General features: G+C 32.0%; 1 protein-coding gene across 2 annotated transcripts in view; it reads right to left on the bottom strand.

Annotated features, from left to right (window-relative positions):
- Nucleotides 1–15,796, bottom strand: part of LOC127712069 (protein KIAA0100-like) — a 125,046-nt gene that overhangs the window by 33,830 nt on the left and 75,420 nt on the right. Inside the window, exons 43-49 of one of the 2 annotated variants that reach the window (XM_052218262.1) lie at nt 14,031–14,150; nt 13,602–13,691; nt 12,827–12,892; nt 11,900–11,997; nt 10,930–11,022; nt 4,634–4,675; nt 2,103–2,204 (exon numbers count right to left, since the gene is read on the bottom strand). In XM_052218262.1, coding sequence (XP_052074222.1) covers nt 2,103–2,204; nt 4,634–4,675; nt 10,930–11,022; nt 11,900–11,997; nt 12,827–12,892; nt 13,602–13,691; nt 14,031–14,150 — 611 coding nt within the window. The remainder of the gene's footprint in view (nt 1–2,102; nt 2,205–4,633; nt 4,676–10,929; nt 11,023–11,899; nt 11,998–12,826; nt 12,893–13,601; nt 13,692–14,030; nt 14,151–15,796) is intronic. The other variant, XM_052218263.1, reaches the window with a different exon arrangement.

Below are 15,796 nucleotides of genomic sequence, written 5' to 3' on the forward strand. Positions count from 1 at the left end.
AAAGAACTTGAAATTGGTTATATGAATTGAATTTATATTCAATTAAAGATTTCTTGTGCAATACACTGTGCTGTTGCGCAATACTTAGTAAATCTGTTGTCAGACTATAAACAAACAATAACTTCTCAATGTTATATCAGAAATTTATAAAAAAACTAAAGGGAGGTTATCTTAATAGATATAAATCAGTCATCAAAGTTTAATGAAAACTGCTCTAAGCACTTTAAGGATATTGTCCAAAAACTTGAAAATCACCCCTTTTTTTATGAATAAAATCTTATAACTTGGAAACGTTAAATCTTAAATTTATAAAAATCAAAAGGGAGCTTACAACAATAGATATAAACAATTTACCAAAGTTTCATAAAAAATGCTGAAAGCATTTTTGAGTTATTGTCCGAAAACTGGAAAATCAACCTTTTTGTAAAGAATAAAACCCCATAAATAAAAAAATGTATAATCTAAAATTAATAAAAATCAAAAGGGAGCTCATGTTGATAGAAATGAACAATTCACCAAAGTTTCTTGCAAATTGGTGAAATTGTTTTTGAGTTATTGTCCGAAAACTGGAAAATCCCCCCTTTTTTAATGAATAAAACCCCAAAACTCAGAAACTGTAAATCCGAAGTTTATAAAAAACGAAAGGGAGCTCACATCAATAGATATAAACAATTCACCAAAGTTTCATACATATTGGTTAAAGCGTTTGTGAGTTAATGTCCGACATGTTGACGACGGACGGACAGACGGTCAACGGTATACCATAATACGTCCCGTAAACGGGCGTATAAAAACTGCATTTATACCTCTGTTCTAATTTTAGCAATATCAGTCTGATGGTTGGCAGGCGTGTCATCGGACACATTTTATAAACTAGGTACCCTAATGATGATTGGTTAAATTTGTCTAAGTAGTTTCAGAGGAGAAGATTTTTGTAAAAATTACAAAAATTTACAAAAAATTGTTCAAAATTGACTATAAAGGGCAGCAACGCCTTAAGGGGTCAATTGACCATTTTGATCAAGTTGACTTATTTGTAGATCTTACTTTGTTGAACATTATTATTGCTGTTTACAGTTTATCTGTATCTATAATAATATTGAAGATAATAACCAAAAACTGCAAAATTTCTTTAAAATTAACAATTCAGGGGCAGCAACCCAACAACAGGTTGTCCAATATGTCTGAAAATTTCAGGGAAGATAGAAATTTTACCCCTATGTTCTATTTTTAGCCATGGTGGCCATCTTGGTAGGCGGGGCGGGTCATCAGACACATTTGTTAAACAAGATACCCCAATGATGATTGTGGCTAAGTTTGGTTGAATTTGGCCCAGCAGTTTCAGAGGAGAAGATTTTTGTAAAAGTTAACAGATGACGGACGACGGACGCCAAGTGATGAGAAAAGCTCACTTGGCCCTTTGGGCCAGGTGAGCTAAAAAAGAAGATGTGGTATGATTGACAATGGTACAACACTCCAAAAGAGACCAAATGACAAAGAAATTAACAGCTAAAGGTCACTGTATGGCCTTCAACAATGAGCAAAGCCCATACTGCATAGTCAGCTATTTTTGCCTGTTTTGTGCATTATCCTCTAAATCTCAATTCCCTTTCAACATTTTTTTTATGCAGGTTCTACCCATTACATCTTTTACCTGATTCTAATTGATAACTCCTCATTATTTACCTGATTCTAATTGATAACTCCTCATTATTTACCTGATTCTAATTGATAACTCCTCATTATTTACCTGATTCTAATTGATAACTCCTCATTATTTACCTGATTCTAATTGATAACTCCTCATTATTTACCTGATTCTAATTGATAACTCCTCATTATTTACCTGATTCTAATTGATAACTCCTCATCTTTTACCTGATTCTAATTGATAACTCCTCATCTTTTACCTGATTCTAATTGATAACTCCTCATTATTTACCTGATTCTTATTGATAACTCCTCATCTTTTACCTGATTCTAATTGATAACTCCTCATTATTTACCTGATTCTAATTGATAACTCCTCATTATTTACCTGATTCTAATTGATAACTCCTCATTATTTACCTGATTCTAATTGATAACTCCTCATTATTTACCTGATTCTAATTGATAACTCCTCATTAAGTGTATTTATTTGCTCTTTACACTCATACAAAAGCTTCTCCAGATGGTCTGCATTGTTTGTAAGGCTTTCTTCTCTGAAAAACAAAACAAATACCGATCTAAAAATCTTTTTTTTTTTTTTTTTTATTTAAAATTTCTCATTTAATGTCATACACATTTGCATATAAAATATAAATAACACATACCTGAAAGGGTGATAGAGCAGATTGTTACCCCGGGAAAATCATTGTCAACTCAGGCCAGGCGAAACCAAGATTGACAATTTTTTTCAAGGGGGACCAATCTGATCTATTACTCTCTTAGATATGTGTTAATAAATTTATCATACTGAATCTCCTATCATTATTGTATTTTACTGTTGAATTTTAAATATAAAATATTTTACAATGACGTTATGTACATGAAAACCTTGCAAGTTTTAGAAAAAACAACAGAAGTGAAAAAAATTTGTTTTATTTTTTATTTTGACAGTTTATAAAAAAGTTCTGAGTCAAAACGTAGAACTTGAGCATTGTTTTTAATAATATATTGTCCTACAAATCTGTATTGGTCAGCACTATTCATATTACCACAAATTTTTAGAAAATCTTTTTTAATTTCATATGAAATGCAAATTTCGAAAATTTTAGCAAGTATATAATCCAAACTTATTGATAATCGTTTATCAACAGCTAATTAATGATCCAATCAATATATTCCTTGTTAAGAGAACATGCACATGCGCAGTAATTCAGTCCTATTCATGGCTGATATCTGGTGACGTGCATTGTATTACGTCTGGCCCTATCAACGAAGTATTAGATTGGGTCAGGAAGCCAGGCTACATTCATATCAATACAATCAGAGTTGTGCAACTTTCTAATTTTTCTAAACAAGCATGTTTCAAAATTCGTAAGGGTTTCACAGAACCAACAGTCTCGCCTACTTTTGCTGTTAGTCTCAGGCTCACCAAAAATGGGGAAAAAATTATTAAAAATTTTCCTCTAGATACTATCTTTTGATTGTAAGAAGCTTCTGTCCGAGTTGGTAAAAATCGAGGATGGTTTATGAATCTAATAAATGTTTTAAAAACTTTAACTGCAGACTGTAAGTAACGTTAACTGGAAGAAAAACTAAGTCCATATATAAGTAATATATGGAAGAACAGGAAATAAATTTTTATATAAAATTTCCTTCTAGATACTAGCTTTTGATCATAAACAAGCTTCTGTCCAAGTTTGGTACAAATCCAGGATAGTTAAAGAAAGTTATTAATTTTTTTAAAACTTTAACCTCAGTGAATGTAATGTTAACTGGCAGAACAACTAAGTCCATTTATAAGTAAATTACAGAAAAACAAGATTTTTTTTTTTACAAAATTTACTTATGGATACTATATTACAATCATAAACAAGCTTCTGTCCAAGTTTGGTACAAATCTAGGACAGTAAAAGAAAGTTATTAAAATTTTTAAAACTTTAACCACAGAGCAATGTAATGTTAACTGACAGAAAAACTAAGTCCATTTATAAGTAAAATATGGATAAACAGGATTTTGTTTTTACAAAATTTACTTCTGGATACTAACTTATGATCATAAACAAGCTTCTGTCCAAGTTTGGTAAAATCCAGGATAATTTAAGAAAGTTATTAAAATTTCAAAAATGGTGAATATTTCTGGATGCCGCTGCCGCTGCGGAATGTAGGAACTCTATGTCTCACTTTTGTGACAAAAGTCGATAAAAGTCGCAGTCTCGACAATAAATGTTTAAGATATTACTGAGAGTCTCCCAATATTTGTTTCCAAAAAAAATGAATTTGACATGTTGGTACACTTATGATGTAGATTCAAGATTAAAAGTTTTTTTAAAGTGGATTTTCAATAAACTTCATAAACTCACAAGTTCCTAGTGAGCTTTTCAATTCGACTGAATAACAAAAAATATAGACACATCCAAAGGACATGAAAACAACACAATTATTAACTTACAGTGCATTGTAAGATACAACGAATGACATATAAAAGTTAAATAGAACTGTGGATTCATTTATTTTCGTGGATACCAATTTTCATGGACTCAGGGAAAATTGTATTTTTGTGGATTTTGATTTCATGGTTTTGCCAATGTTTGCATACAAGCATATAGAAAATTTGTACTTCTTTGAACATTTGAATTAGTGGTTTACTTCCACCCATGAAATCCACAAAAAAATGGTATTCCATGAATCCACAGGATGCAAAATAAAGCATATTTAACACATAGCATAAGTTTGAATGATAAACACAGCAGATAATAGCATCTTAAAAAGTTAAACAAATCAAATAGTCACACACACAAAAATCAAAAACAAAAAAGCAGTCAAATAAACAACATATGCATGCACTTCACTGGCATAGCTGTTATTGGGATCCCATGTTTGTAACATGTTTTTGAATTAGTCAAAAGATGTTTCCATTCAACATTGGTTAGGCAGCTCATTCCAGATTTGTGCAGCATTATAGTCAAACAATCTTAAACCATACCTGGTAGTTCTGACTCTTGTGAGTGCTGCTGTGTCATGTGATCTTAAATTATATTTCCGAGTTTTGATATCCATTACTGTGACTTGACTATGGGTGTTGCTGTTTACTTTTACCTATTGTTCAACCAGATTGTAAAATTGACAATACAATAGGGACATTTAAATTGACCAGTTGGTATTGTTAGAGTTGATGAATAGATGATCACTCATGCATTTAGAGTCTAACTGGATTCTGTCCTATCACTTAAGGTGGTACCAAACACCTTGACGAAAATTAATTTGGCTCGTTCAATTTTCATAAAATTTTGACAAAATATTTACTTTGACCTTTTGACAAAAATATGAAAATTTCAAAAAACTTGAACCACACACTTTATCGGAAAAATTTCATTGTGGTATAGCAGTTTGACAAATACTAATTTTGATCATTGAGAAGCTTAATATTTAGTTAACAACAGAACATGATTAAAACGTTCAGCTGATTTTTACAGAGTTATCTCCCTGTAGTGTTATGTACCACCTTAACCTGTTCAATTGTTACTGTTGTAGTATAACTGAGATCGGTTTTTCAACCTTATCCATGTGGTATTTAGGCTTCAATTTTTACCTTTGTTAAATAACATATTGTTCATTTAGTTTAAATTAGTATTTATGGTATAAATAAAGCTAGAGTTTGTCCACAAGATGCAAACTTATTTCATGTTCTAATAGACGTATTTACACTTGTATGCAAATTTGTCCGCCATTACGTAAAATCACACAGGTTCCCGTAAACTTTGACATCATAATTCAAAACGTTTGACGTCACAATTGAAAAGTGATTATTGCCCGACTTCAAAAGGTCATTCGGAGGCAAAATATAGCTAAACACCAAAAGTGTAAATACGTTTATATTTGCTAAATACTGCTGATTTAATAAAAAAAAAAATCACTATCCCATGTTTTTCATTAGAGAATCCTAAAACAAGTAAAGGAAAAATAAACATGATAAACATTGAAATTACAGTCTTTTTATCACTGAAATTAGGGTATTCCTAAAAGTAATTGGTCATAAAATTACACAAGAAACACAACATTTAGAAGGAAAAAGAGTGATTTTTTATTTTACTCTCATTTCAAATTTTAGGAGTGAGCATTTAGCCAAAACAAGAATGTATACTGTAAATTCAGAAATTATTGCAATGTTTTTATTATTGCGAAAAATGCGACAGGGTTATAATCGCAATAATGTAAACTCGCATTTCAAAATTTTTTATATGAATTAAACAGGATTTTTCTCAAAATTGCATGTTAGTCTAAAATAACGAAATCGCAATAATAAATGCACTCAATAATTTCTGAATTTACAGTAAATATGTACATGGTTTTGTTTGCAGGGTATTTAATTGCATGTCGTATAATGCACTAACTTTCCTCTCTAATGTTTCATAGCTAAATACTATGAGAGGTTGGATTTCTTTTATAATGTTGAAAAGACCTTTTTTTTTTTTATCTCTTCGGCTTTTTCTAATGGGAGATAACTCAATATAATTTGTTTTTGCTCTTGTGGAAATCTGAATTACATTATAATTTCCATACTGACACTTTGATTAATTAATACTTTAATATTGACATGTTCCTTGTACTCATTGTTTATGCATACTGAAAAATCAAAATTATATTTGAATGAACAATTTTATTTATTTATTGACACTGATAAATGACATCTCATCCAGTACTCCAGTTTCACTATTTGAAATGATTTTAAAATATTTTCCTATTTTATTAACTTTTTGGAAATTTTTCTCACATTAGTATTCACTTTGTCACTTAGATTCTTTTTCTATATCCACAGTATATTCTGTTTAAATTCCCATGATATGCATCCCAATTAAAAAGGTGCAGAATCTTTATATAATTCAGAATTTTGTAATTTTTGATCATTTCCATAATTATATTCCAAATTAATATCCTCACTGAAATATTTTGGAAAATATTCATATTTTTCACTAGATCACTTGATTTGACTATATACACAGTATTCATATTTGATTTCATTTCCTATGATATATTTCCCTATTATACAATATAAGATCCAGAATTTTAGAATGATTATTTCCAATTTCACATTCACATAAAAATTATCCTCATGTTAGGAATATTTTGGAATATTTTACTTTTATTTTCACTTTATCACTAGAAAAGACTATATCCACTGCAATAATTTAACAATTTTTTTCATTTCCATGATATATATCCCACAATATTGTATACACATTGATACCAATAGCATACCTGCCAACCTCTGAAACCTTCAAAGAGGGAGATCTCCCCCTCAGCTATCACAGCTGAGGGGGAGATTTTGCGTGAACGACATTTTCAAGTGAAATATATGACGTGTTTATTTATTTATCTACGAAACACATATAAGAGTTTATAGATATACTTTGTTTCTTTAAATATGGTTATATCCTACAGAAGGTGTGTTGTTTGTTTCTTTCCTATTTCATCAATTTTGACATTTGAATCACTTCCAGACAACTTTCACCCCAGACACCTCTGTTATAAGAGAGCATTCATTTTGTCACAGGTGCATTTTGTGTGTGCACTTATCTATTTGACTAAAATTGGTTCAATACATATCTTATTAATTTCAATATAAACATTGAATAGAAGTATAGATCTTTTAAGTGATTTTTAAAATATAATTATTTTTTTTGTCTTAAGGCATACAAAATCTTTTAATTGCCCTTCTTTTATGATTCTTTGTTCAATTGCATTTAGTTTATATTGTTTTATCAATTCACATTATTTTAAGAAGGGTAACTTAAAACAGGATTAAACAGGGGAAGTAACCCGAAATTTCTTTGAAGAGTTTTGCTTCAAAAGTCGTTAATTATAGTTAATTATATATAATTAGTACTATGTTTGACACCCAAGCTGTCAAGTGAAGCCATTAAATTTCACATGGTCTGTGATTTACAGGTAATTACAACCCTAATAAGTGAGACAAAAACGTAATTACTGTTGACTTGTCATTCAAGGTTAAAATATCCCAAAGGGGAGATTCTTTACTCCCGCGCGGGAGGGTACCGGCAAGCGGGAGATTTCCCGTTTTTCGCCATTTGAGCGGGAGTCTCCCGCTCAAAACGGGAGGGTTGGCAGGTATGCCAATAGATTTCAAACAATGAAAATAATAATCCAAAATGAAAATCTTGAATGGGACTTATGAAGAAAAGCACAACATATCCATCTGAAAATTGAAACTGAAAAGACCTAAATAGCTATTTCTTGTTTCACTGACAACTGGACAATACTATGTATAAGGGTTAAAATTTAAAAGAATCATTTTTTATGGAAATACAGTTTTAATTTTCATACATATTAACATGCAGTTAATAAAATCTTTTACTGATTTCGACTTTTGGTAAAAATCAGATCGATCATCTATATTGGAGATTTAAAATGATGAAAACAAAAAATATTTTCTTCCCTATCAATTTTATATTAGAATAATCCTAGGTGAAAAAACTTCAGGAAAAAAGCATGCTGTAAGTTTGGGTTAGGTGAATAAAACTAAAGGCTCTCAAGAGCCTGTGTCGCTCACCTGATTCTACTTTGGTTTTGGAAATCATGTAAAAATAGATTAAAATCATAACAGATACCCTAATAATGAGTGAGGCCAAATTTGGTTTAATATTGGTCCTGTAATTTAATAAAAAAATCCTGGTGGCCATCTTGAACAGTAAATCGGCAACAAAGTAGCAACACTTAATCAGCACCTCATAAGAAACATTTATGCCATGTTTTCGTTTCATTCCATTCAGTTCACCTCTAGAAGAAGCATTTGTATGTATTTCCCATAGGGTCTTATGTTTAAGGAAGTCCCCCCATTGGCGGCCATCATGGATGAAGGATCAGCTTCAAAGTAACAAAACTTAGTCAGCACCTCATAAGGAACATTCATGCCATGTTTGGTTTCAATCCATTCAGTATGTGGTTCTCTAAAAGAAGACATTTGTATGTTTTGTCCATAGGGTCCTTTGTTAAACATTGTCCCCATCTGGAAGCCATCATGGATGAAGGATCAGCTTCAAAGTAACAACACTTGGTCAGCACCTCATAAGGAACATTCTTGCCATGTTTGATTTCATTCCATTCAGTGGTTCTCTAAAAGAGGACGTTTGTATGTATTTCCCATAGGGTCCCATGTTAAACTAAGTCCCCCGCTGGCGGCCATCTTGGATTATGGATCGGCTTCAAAGTAACAACACTCAGTCAGCACCTCATAAGGAACATTCATGCTATGTTTGGTTTCATTCCATTCAGTGGTTCTCTAAAAGAAGACATTTGTATGTATTTCTCATAGGGTCCCATGTTAAACTAAGTCCCCTGCAGGCGGCCATCTTGGATTATGGATTGGCTTCAAAGTAACAACACTCGGTCAGCACCTCATAAGAAACATTCATGCCATGTTTGGTTTCATTCCATTCAGTGGTTCTCTAAAAGAAGACATTTGTATGTATTTCTCATAGGGTCCCATGTTAAACTAAGTCCCCTGCAGGCGGCCATCTTGGATTATGGATTGGCTTCAAAGTAACAACACTCGGTCAGCACCTCATAAGAAACATTCATGCCATGTTTGGTTTCATTCCATTCAGTGGTTCTCTAAAAGAAGACATTTGTATGTATTTCCCATAGGGTCCAATGTTAAACTAAGTCCCCTGCTGGCGGCCATCTTGGATTATGGATCAGCTTCATAGTAACAACACTTGGTCAGCACCTCATAAGGAACATTCATGCCATCTTTGGTTTCATTCCATTCAGTGGTTCTCTAAAAGAAGACATTTGTATGTATTTCCCATAGGGTCCAATGTTAAATTAAGTCCCCTGCTGGTGGCCATCTTGGATTATGGATCAGCTTCATAGTAACAACACTTGGTCAGCACCTCATAAGGAACATTCATGCCATGTTTGGTTTCATTCCATTCAGTGGTTCTCTAAAAGAAGACATATGTATGTATTTCCCATAGGGTCCCATGTTAAACTAAGTCCCCCGCTGGCGGCCATCTTGGATTATGGATCGGCTTCAAAGTAACAACACTCGGTCAGCACCTCATAAGGAACATTCATACCATGTTTGGTTTAATTCCATTCAGTGGTTCTCTAAAAGAAGACATTTGTATGTATTTCCCATAGGGTCCAAAGTTAAACTAAGTCCCCCGCTGGCGGCCATCTTGGATTATGGATCGGCTTCAAAGTAACAACCTCGGTCAGCACCTCATAAGAAACATTTATGCCATGTTTGGTTTCATCCATTCAGTGGTTCTCTAAAAGAAGACATTTGTATGTATTTCCCATAGGGTCCTATGTTAAACTAAGTCCCCCGCTGGCGGCCATCTTGGATGATGGATCCGCTACAAAGTAACAACACTTGGTCAGCACCTCATAAGGAACATTCATGCCATGTTTGGTTTCATTCCATTCAGTGGTTCTCTAGAAGAAGTTCAAAATGTAAAAAGTTAACGCCGACGACGGACAACAGACGCCAAGTGATGAGAAAAGCTCACTTGGCCCTTACGGGCCAGGTGAGCTAAAAAGGAAAAGGTAGCATCAAGTTAAACTCAACTCTTACAATACCAACTGGTCAATTTAAATGTCCCTATTGTATTGTAAATTTTACAATCTGGTTGAGCAATAGGTAAAGGTAAACAGCAACACCCATAGTCAAGTCACAGTAAATCATGAAGATAACTAGACTTTTTTTGTAAATTATTTGAACCAATTCCTTCTTTTATTTTAGGAGACTTAATATCTTGATCAGTTTAGATTTATGTTTACAATAATGTTGTTTATAAAGAAAAATAATTAATATTTGGACTAGTAGTACTATTTTAGTGTTAGTCAATACCTTCATAATCCTTTAAAATGTAATTCTAATGCAATTCGTTTGTAACGATAGTTTTCATTGGACGTTGACAAATATTTTGTAGGGTTAGATTCCACATTCTACCAGTCCGTAACTAAGAAAGCCACCATTTTGAATTCCAATTTTTTTGGGGTATGTAATTTCTCAAAAAATAAACAAGAAAGACACATTTTGTGCCTCAAAAACTTCTTTTTGTCAATATTGAAACCATTCTGAAGGCAATTGATTTGACTGTCGCAAATATCAGTTTACCTATCTCCGCGCCCCGTCACTAGGTAAACTCAATTTGCGACAGTAAAATCTACATTTTACAAAGGCCAAGCTTAAAATACAATACAGTTATCTCCTAAATTAAAAAAGCACATAAATAAAATAAAAAATAAACCTACTCATCTGGGTCTGGTTCTATATCTTCATCATTTAATATTTTATGGATCAGATAAATATCTTTCTCTAATCTTCTTTGCTTCTGGACTTCCTCTCTGTAAAATATATGAGTAATTTAAGAGATTTATAGCTATTTTTCCTAATGCATGTAGTTTAAAGATTTGGTTGGCTTGCTTGGTTTGTTTGAATAACTGTTTGCTCAAGCATTGTAGTTATGTTTTAATTTTTTTTCCAATCAATAGATATGTGGGGCTTCAACTTGTATAATGTTACTGGGTGCTTGATCAAACATTTAAACAAACATAGCAAGCAAGCCAACCAAACCTTCAAACTACATACATTAGGAAAATAGCTGTAATTGTTATAAATGTTTGTATCTTTCAAAAATCTATCCTAAGCTTCTGCAACCATTATTTATTTATACTGGTGATTTACTGCTACAAACAGCAAAATGCTATTACCGTTACAGTACATTATCTTCAATATAATAAACAAATGTTACAAAAAAAATAATTGCACAAATATTTTTGTTTAAAAGACCTGTTAAATATTTTAATTACCTGCAGTTATATTAGAGTTTTTCTAATTTCCATCATCATTAAAATGTCTGAAATTTTGCCCCTGGACATATGCAAACAACAGTCAATCAATTTTAGTTTCAACGAGGATAAATTTCCTATTCAAGTCATATTTATAACAATGTTTGATTGTCCTCAGTAAACCCGCTTAACAACTCCTTCATATATTGTCTGATCTTTTAGTGAGGGTAAATTATTTGATAAACATCTTGCAATAACACTGATCTAACTATTCTATGTACCAATATGTTAGAACTCAATTTCCTTATTCATCTTATTTTTATGGTAATTTTGGTTTTCAAAGGATAAATTATATTTGAACCTCTACTGCTGCTAATGTGTTGGTGAGTTGCCATGGGAGTTTTCATCTGGTCTTTGATTGGATATAACTTACCGCACCCTCTCCTGCAGTAACTGTATGGGTGTTTTCTGGTCTTCCATGGGAGATAACTGTAGTTGAAATCTCATACTCTGTAATTTCTCTGTTGTCTCCTTCAAGTTTAAACAAATTCATATATTCACATTTATAGCTATACAGGACTTTTGACATGTCATCATAGTTTATATTGTTTTTCATTTTGTGTAAATAACAAATGATTGACATAATACAATCATTTTAATTTGTTCAACATGTGTTGCAATTTTTGCCTTAATCCCTCTTTTTTCATTCTAATAAAAATGTTCCTGCTCTCAATTTACTTTTGATGACATTGTTAACAAGGATTTATTATAAATAAAAAATTATGTAAATTTATCATTTCCATATATTTTTTTAATCCTGACTTCAAACAATCTCTGTATTGCAACATGACCTGCGTCTTTCAGAGGCACCTGATTTCACCCCTTTATATTGTGGATCATTTTGCTTAATCTCAAGTTTTCTTTGTTGTGTTTTTTTTTTGCCAAAATTTTGTCTGTTTCACTGCAAATTATGGTTTTGTAAATTTTTTAAAAGTTTTTTTCAAAACTTGTTTCCAAATTCCCATATATGACTTTTATGTTTAATTTTACTATTCCTTTGTTTTTTCTTTTTCAACAGGGGCTTAAGTAGTCGAACTACTGTATCACTAGCCAGTCAACACTGAGGTTGTGAGTTTCGAATACCGCACTGGGCAGGTGCACTAGACTCCAATCTTAATTGACTAGGACTGACGGTGGTCCTACCGAAGGTCCGTGGGTCTCCCCATGCACTTTGGCCTCCTCAACCAATAAAAACTAAACACCACGAAACAGCACAATAGTGTTAAAGGTTGTGTTAAACACCAATCAATCAATCATTCTCTTTTCAGGACAGAAAGAGGGAAAATGGGAGAGATCTTACCTTTTTACTTTGTTCTGTATGTAACAACAAATTATTGACTATATCCAAAATCATCAAATACTGGGACTGCAAATGAAAATAAAACAATTATTTACTGATAACAAATGCAAAAGTTTTCATAAAACCAAAATCAAGCAATCAAAAATAATTGTGATAGAGTTACAATAACTTCAAAACTCATTGCTAGTTACAACCTTGATTCCAGTGAGCCATTGGCTCATAAATATTATTTATCTCTTATAGTTTCAAATTTTAAAAAGCACCGATATACCCTCAAATCATAAAAGATTTCAATGTACACCAATACTCTTACATGACGGGTGCCACATGTGGAGCATGATCTGCTTACCCTTCCGAAGCACCTGAGATCACCCCAAATTTTTGATGGGGTTCGTATTGTTCAGGGTTTAGTTTTCTATGTTGTGTTTTGTGTATTATTGTTTGTCTGTTAGTCTTTTTCTTTTTTAGCCATGGCATTGTCGGTTTATTTTTTGATTTATGTGTTTGAATGTCCCTTTTGTATCTTTCGTCTCTTTTTTACTATTTTTTGAAAAAATTCTCAAAGTATTATTTATAAGAGACTTGAAACTTTTATTTGCTTTATAACATTTCTTAATTTTTTTATGTTAGCTTGAAAATTATTCTATGGCCTAAAACATATGCCCCAATTCCTCACAAATATCTTCCTGAAATATAAACAACTTTTGCAAACTAACAATATGGTATACAATTCAACATCAAGAAACTGGATGTACTATTTTTATAAATTACTTACAGAATTTGTACAAATATTGAGATCATGATGTAGTAATGTGAAACTATCCGCCCCTTGTTCTCTAGACATCATATCAGAGTCGTCTGAAGGCTGAAAGATAAATTATTATAATATTTCTTTGAAATCAAAATTATCTTTTTCATGACGAAACAACACTCTTTCATATTTATTCAACTATTATAATATTCCATGTTGATCAAAAGTTTAAAGGCCTTGCATTCAAACTTTGTTTGGATGTGTTTTCAACTATTGTAATAGAGATTTTGTTCGACAATGAACATGGAATATTATAATAACTCTAGTTGTTGCAAATAAGCACTATGGTCTATATTGTGGTAAAATTAAGTTGCATCTGGATTTTTTTATTTACCACCAAGTAAGTCTCAGTGATAAAGCTTGCTTGATGTCTTGTTATTAGCATAAACTTACAGGAGGTGGAACTTCTGGCAGTAAACTGAGATCACATTCTCCATAGGAGGCATAAAATATTTGACATTTACATCTTGATATAATTCTTTGGAGTTGTATACAATCCTTCATCTTGGATTTCTGAAAAGGAATTGGTAAAAGTAACTGTATTAACACTTTTGCAAAAGGAAATAGAATGATTAATAAACAAGAATGTGTCCATAGTACATGGATGCTCCACCCGCACTATCATTATCTATGTTCAGTGGACCGTAAAAGTGGGGTCAAAACTCTTATTTGTATAATTTTTTAAATTAGAAAGATCATATCATAGGGAATATGTGTACTAAGTTTCAAGTTGATTGGACTTGAACTTCATCAAAAACTACCTTGACCAAAAACTTTAACCTGAAGCAGGCACTATAATTTTCTATATATGCATACCTGCCAACTTTTGAAAATCCCCATGGGGGTTTTAGTGTGCGACAATAATTTCTAAGGTTACAATTCTTTGCGACATTTTTTGCGCATGCTGTTTTGTGGTCTAGAAAAAGTGTCATATTTGTATGATGAGCTTATAAGCCCTTTTCTTCTGTTTATTTGCATGATTCTAGTTATTATATCAGTAGAAAAAATAAACATGTAGATAGAATACCAGGATTTGTTTTCTTGTGTAAGAATATTAAATAATTGTTGACTCTTCTAATTCAAAATTATGCACAAAGAAGGACATTTATTTGGTCCTTGTGAAAAATAAAGAATAGTACATTGTACTTTAAATGATTTGGTAATTTAATTTAATACAAATGACAACTGTAGTATATGATATGTTACAGCAAGTGTAATGTCAATAAGTTAGTGAGTAAACTACTATTTATTATCTTTATGGTAGTATTGCATCATTGAATTTTGTCATGCTTTTATTCTTTAGCTGTGTAAGAAGCTCCTTGCAGATGAAAATTCATGTCATGTTCACGATTTTACAGTTCTGACTATACAACACAAGTTCAAAATCTAGGATGTCCCAATAATCTTGAGAGAAAACGTTTTTGATTGGCTTATTAATTTGATCATGAGAAACACAGACTTTGATTGGCTGATCAAGATTGTCTTCCCTTGGGAACAGTTCAAAATCGGGAACAATTATATTTTTCGTGTACATTTTCACAAAATCGTGTTTTAGAGGTTTTTTCACGATCACGATCGTGCAATCGTGACAAGGGGTCAAAATCGTGAAAGTTGGCAGGTATGTATATGTTCAGTGGACTGTGAAATTGGGGTCAAAATTCTAATGTGGCATTAAAATTAGAAATATCATATCACAGGGAATATGTGTACTAAGTTTCAAGTTGATTGGAATTAAATTTCATCAAAAACTACCTTGACCAAATACTTTAACCAAAAACTTTAACCTGAAGCGGGACAGATGGACAAGCGAACGAATGGACTGATAAATAAACGAACAGACAAACGGACGCCCAGACCGAAAAACATAATGCCCCTAAGTGGGGGGAAAAAAAAAAGATGATCTTTTTAAGATCACTACAAGTTTTGTTCAATTTATCAAAAAAGTCTGAAAAACATGGAAGATTATTTGATGCTGATAAAATTTGGGTTTTTTGTATAATTGTTCTTCAGCTAACTGTATTTTTTGGCATGATCCAAAGAAAATACATTTAGTAAGCTCTGAGAAATCTGAAACCACAAGTTCTTCAAGTTCTCTTTAATGAAATTAAATCAGTTAATAAAAGTATAATAAAAGTTTTAATATGAGGAAATACTACAAA

This window comes from Mytilus californianus, unplaced genomic scaffold (assembly GCF_021869535.1).
Source record: "Mytilus californianus isolate M0D057914Y unplaced genomic scaffold, xbMytCali1.0.p SCAF_8, whole genome shotgun sequence".
Taxonomy (NCBI): domain Eukaryota; kingdom Metazoa; phylum Mollusca; class Bivalvia; order Mytilida; family Mytilidae; genus Mytilus; species Mytilus californianus.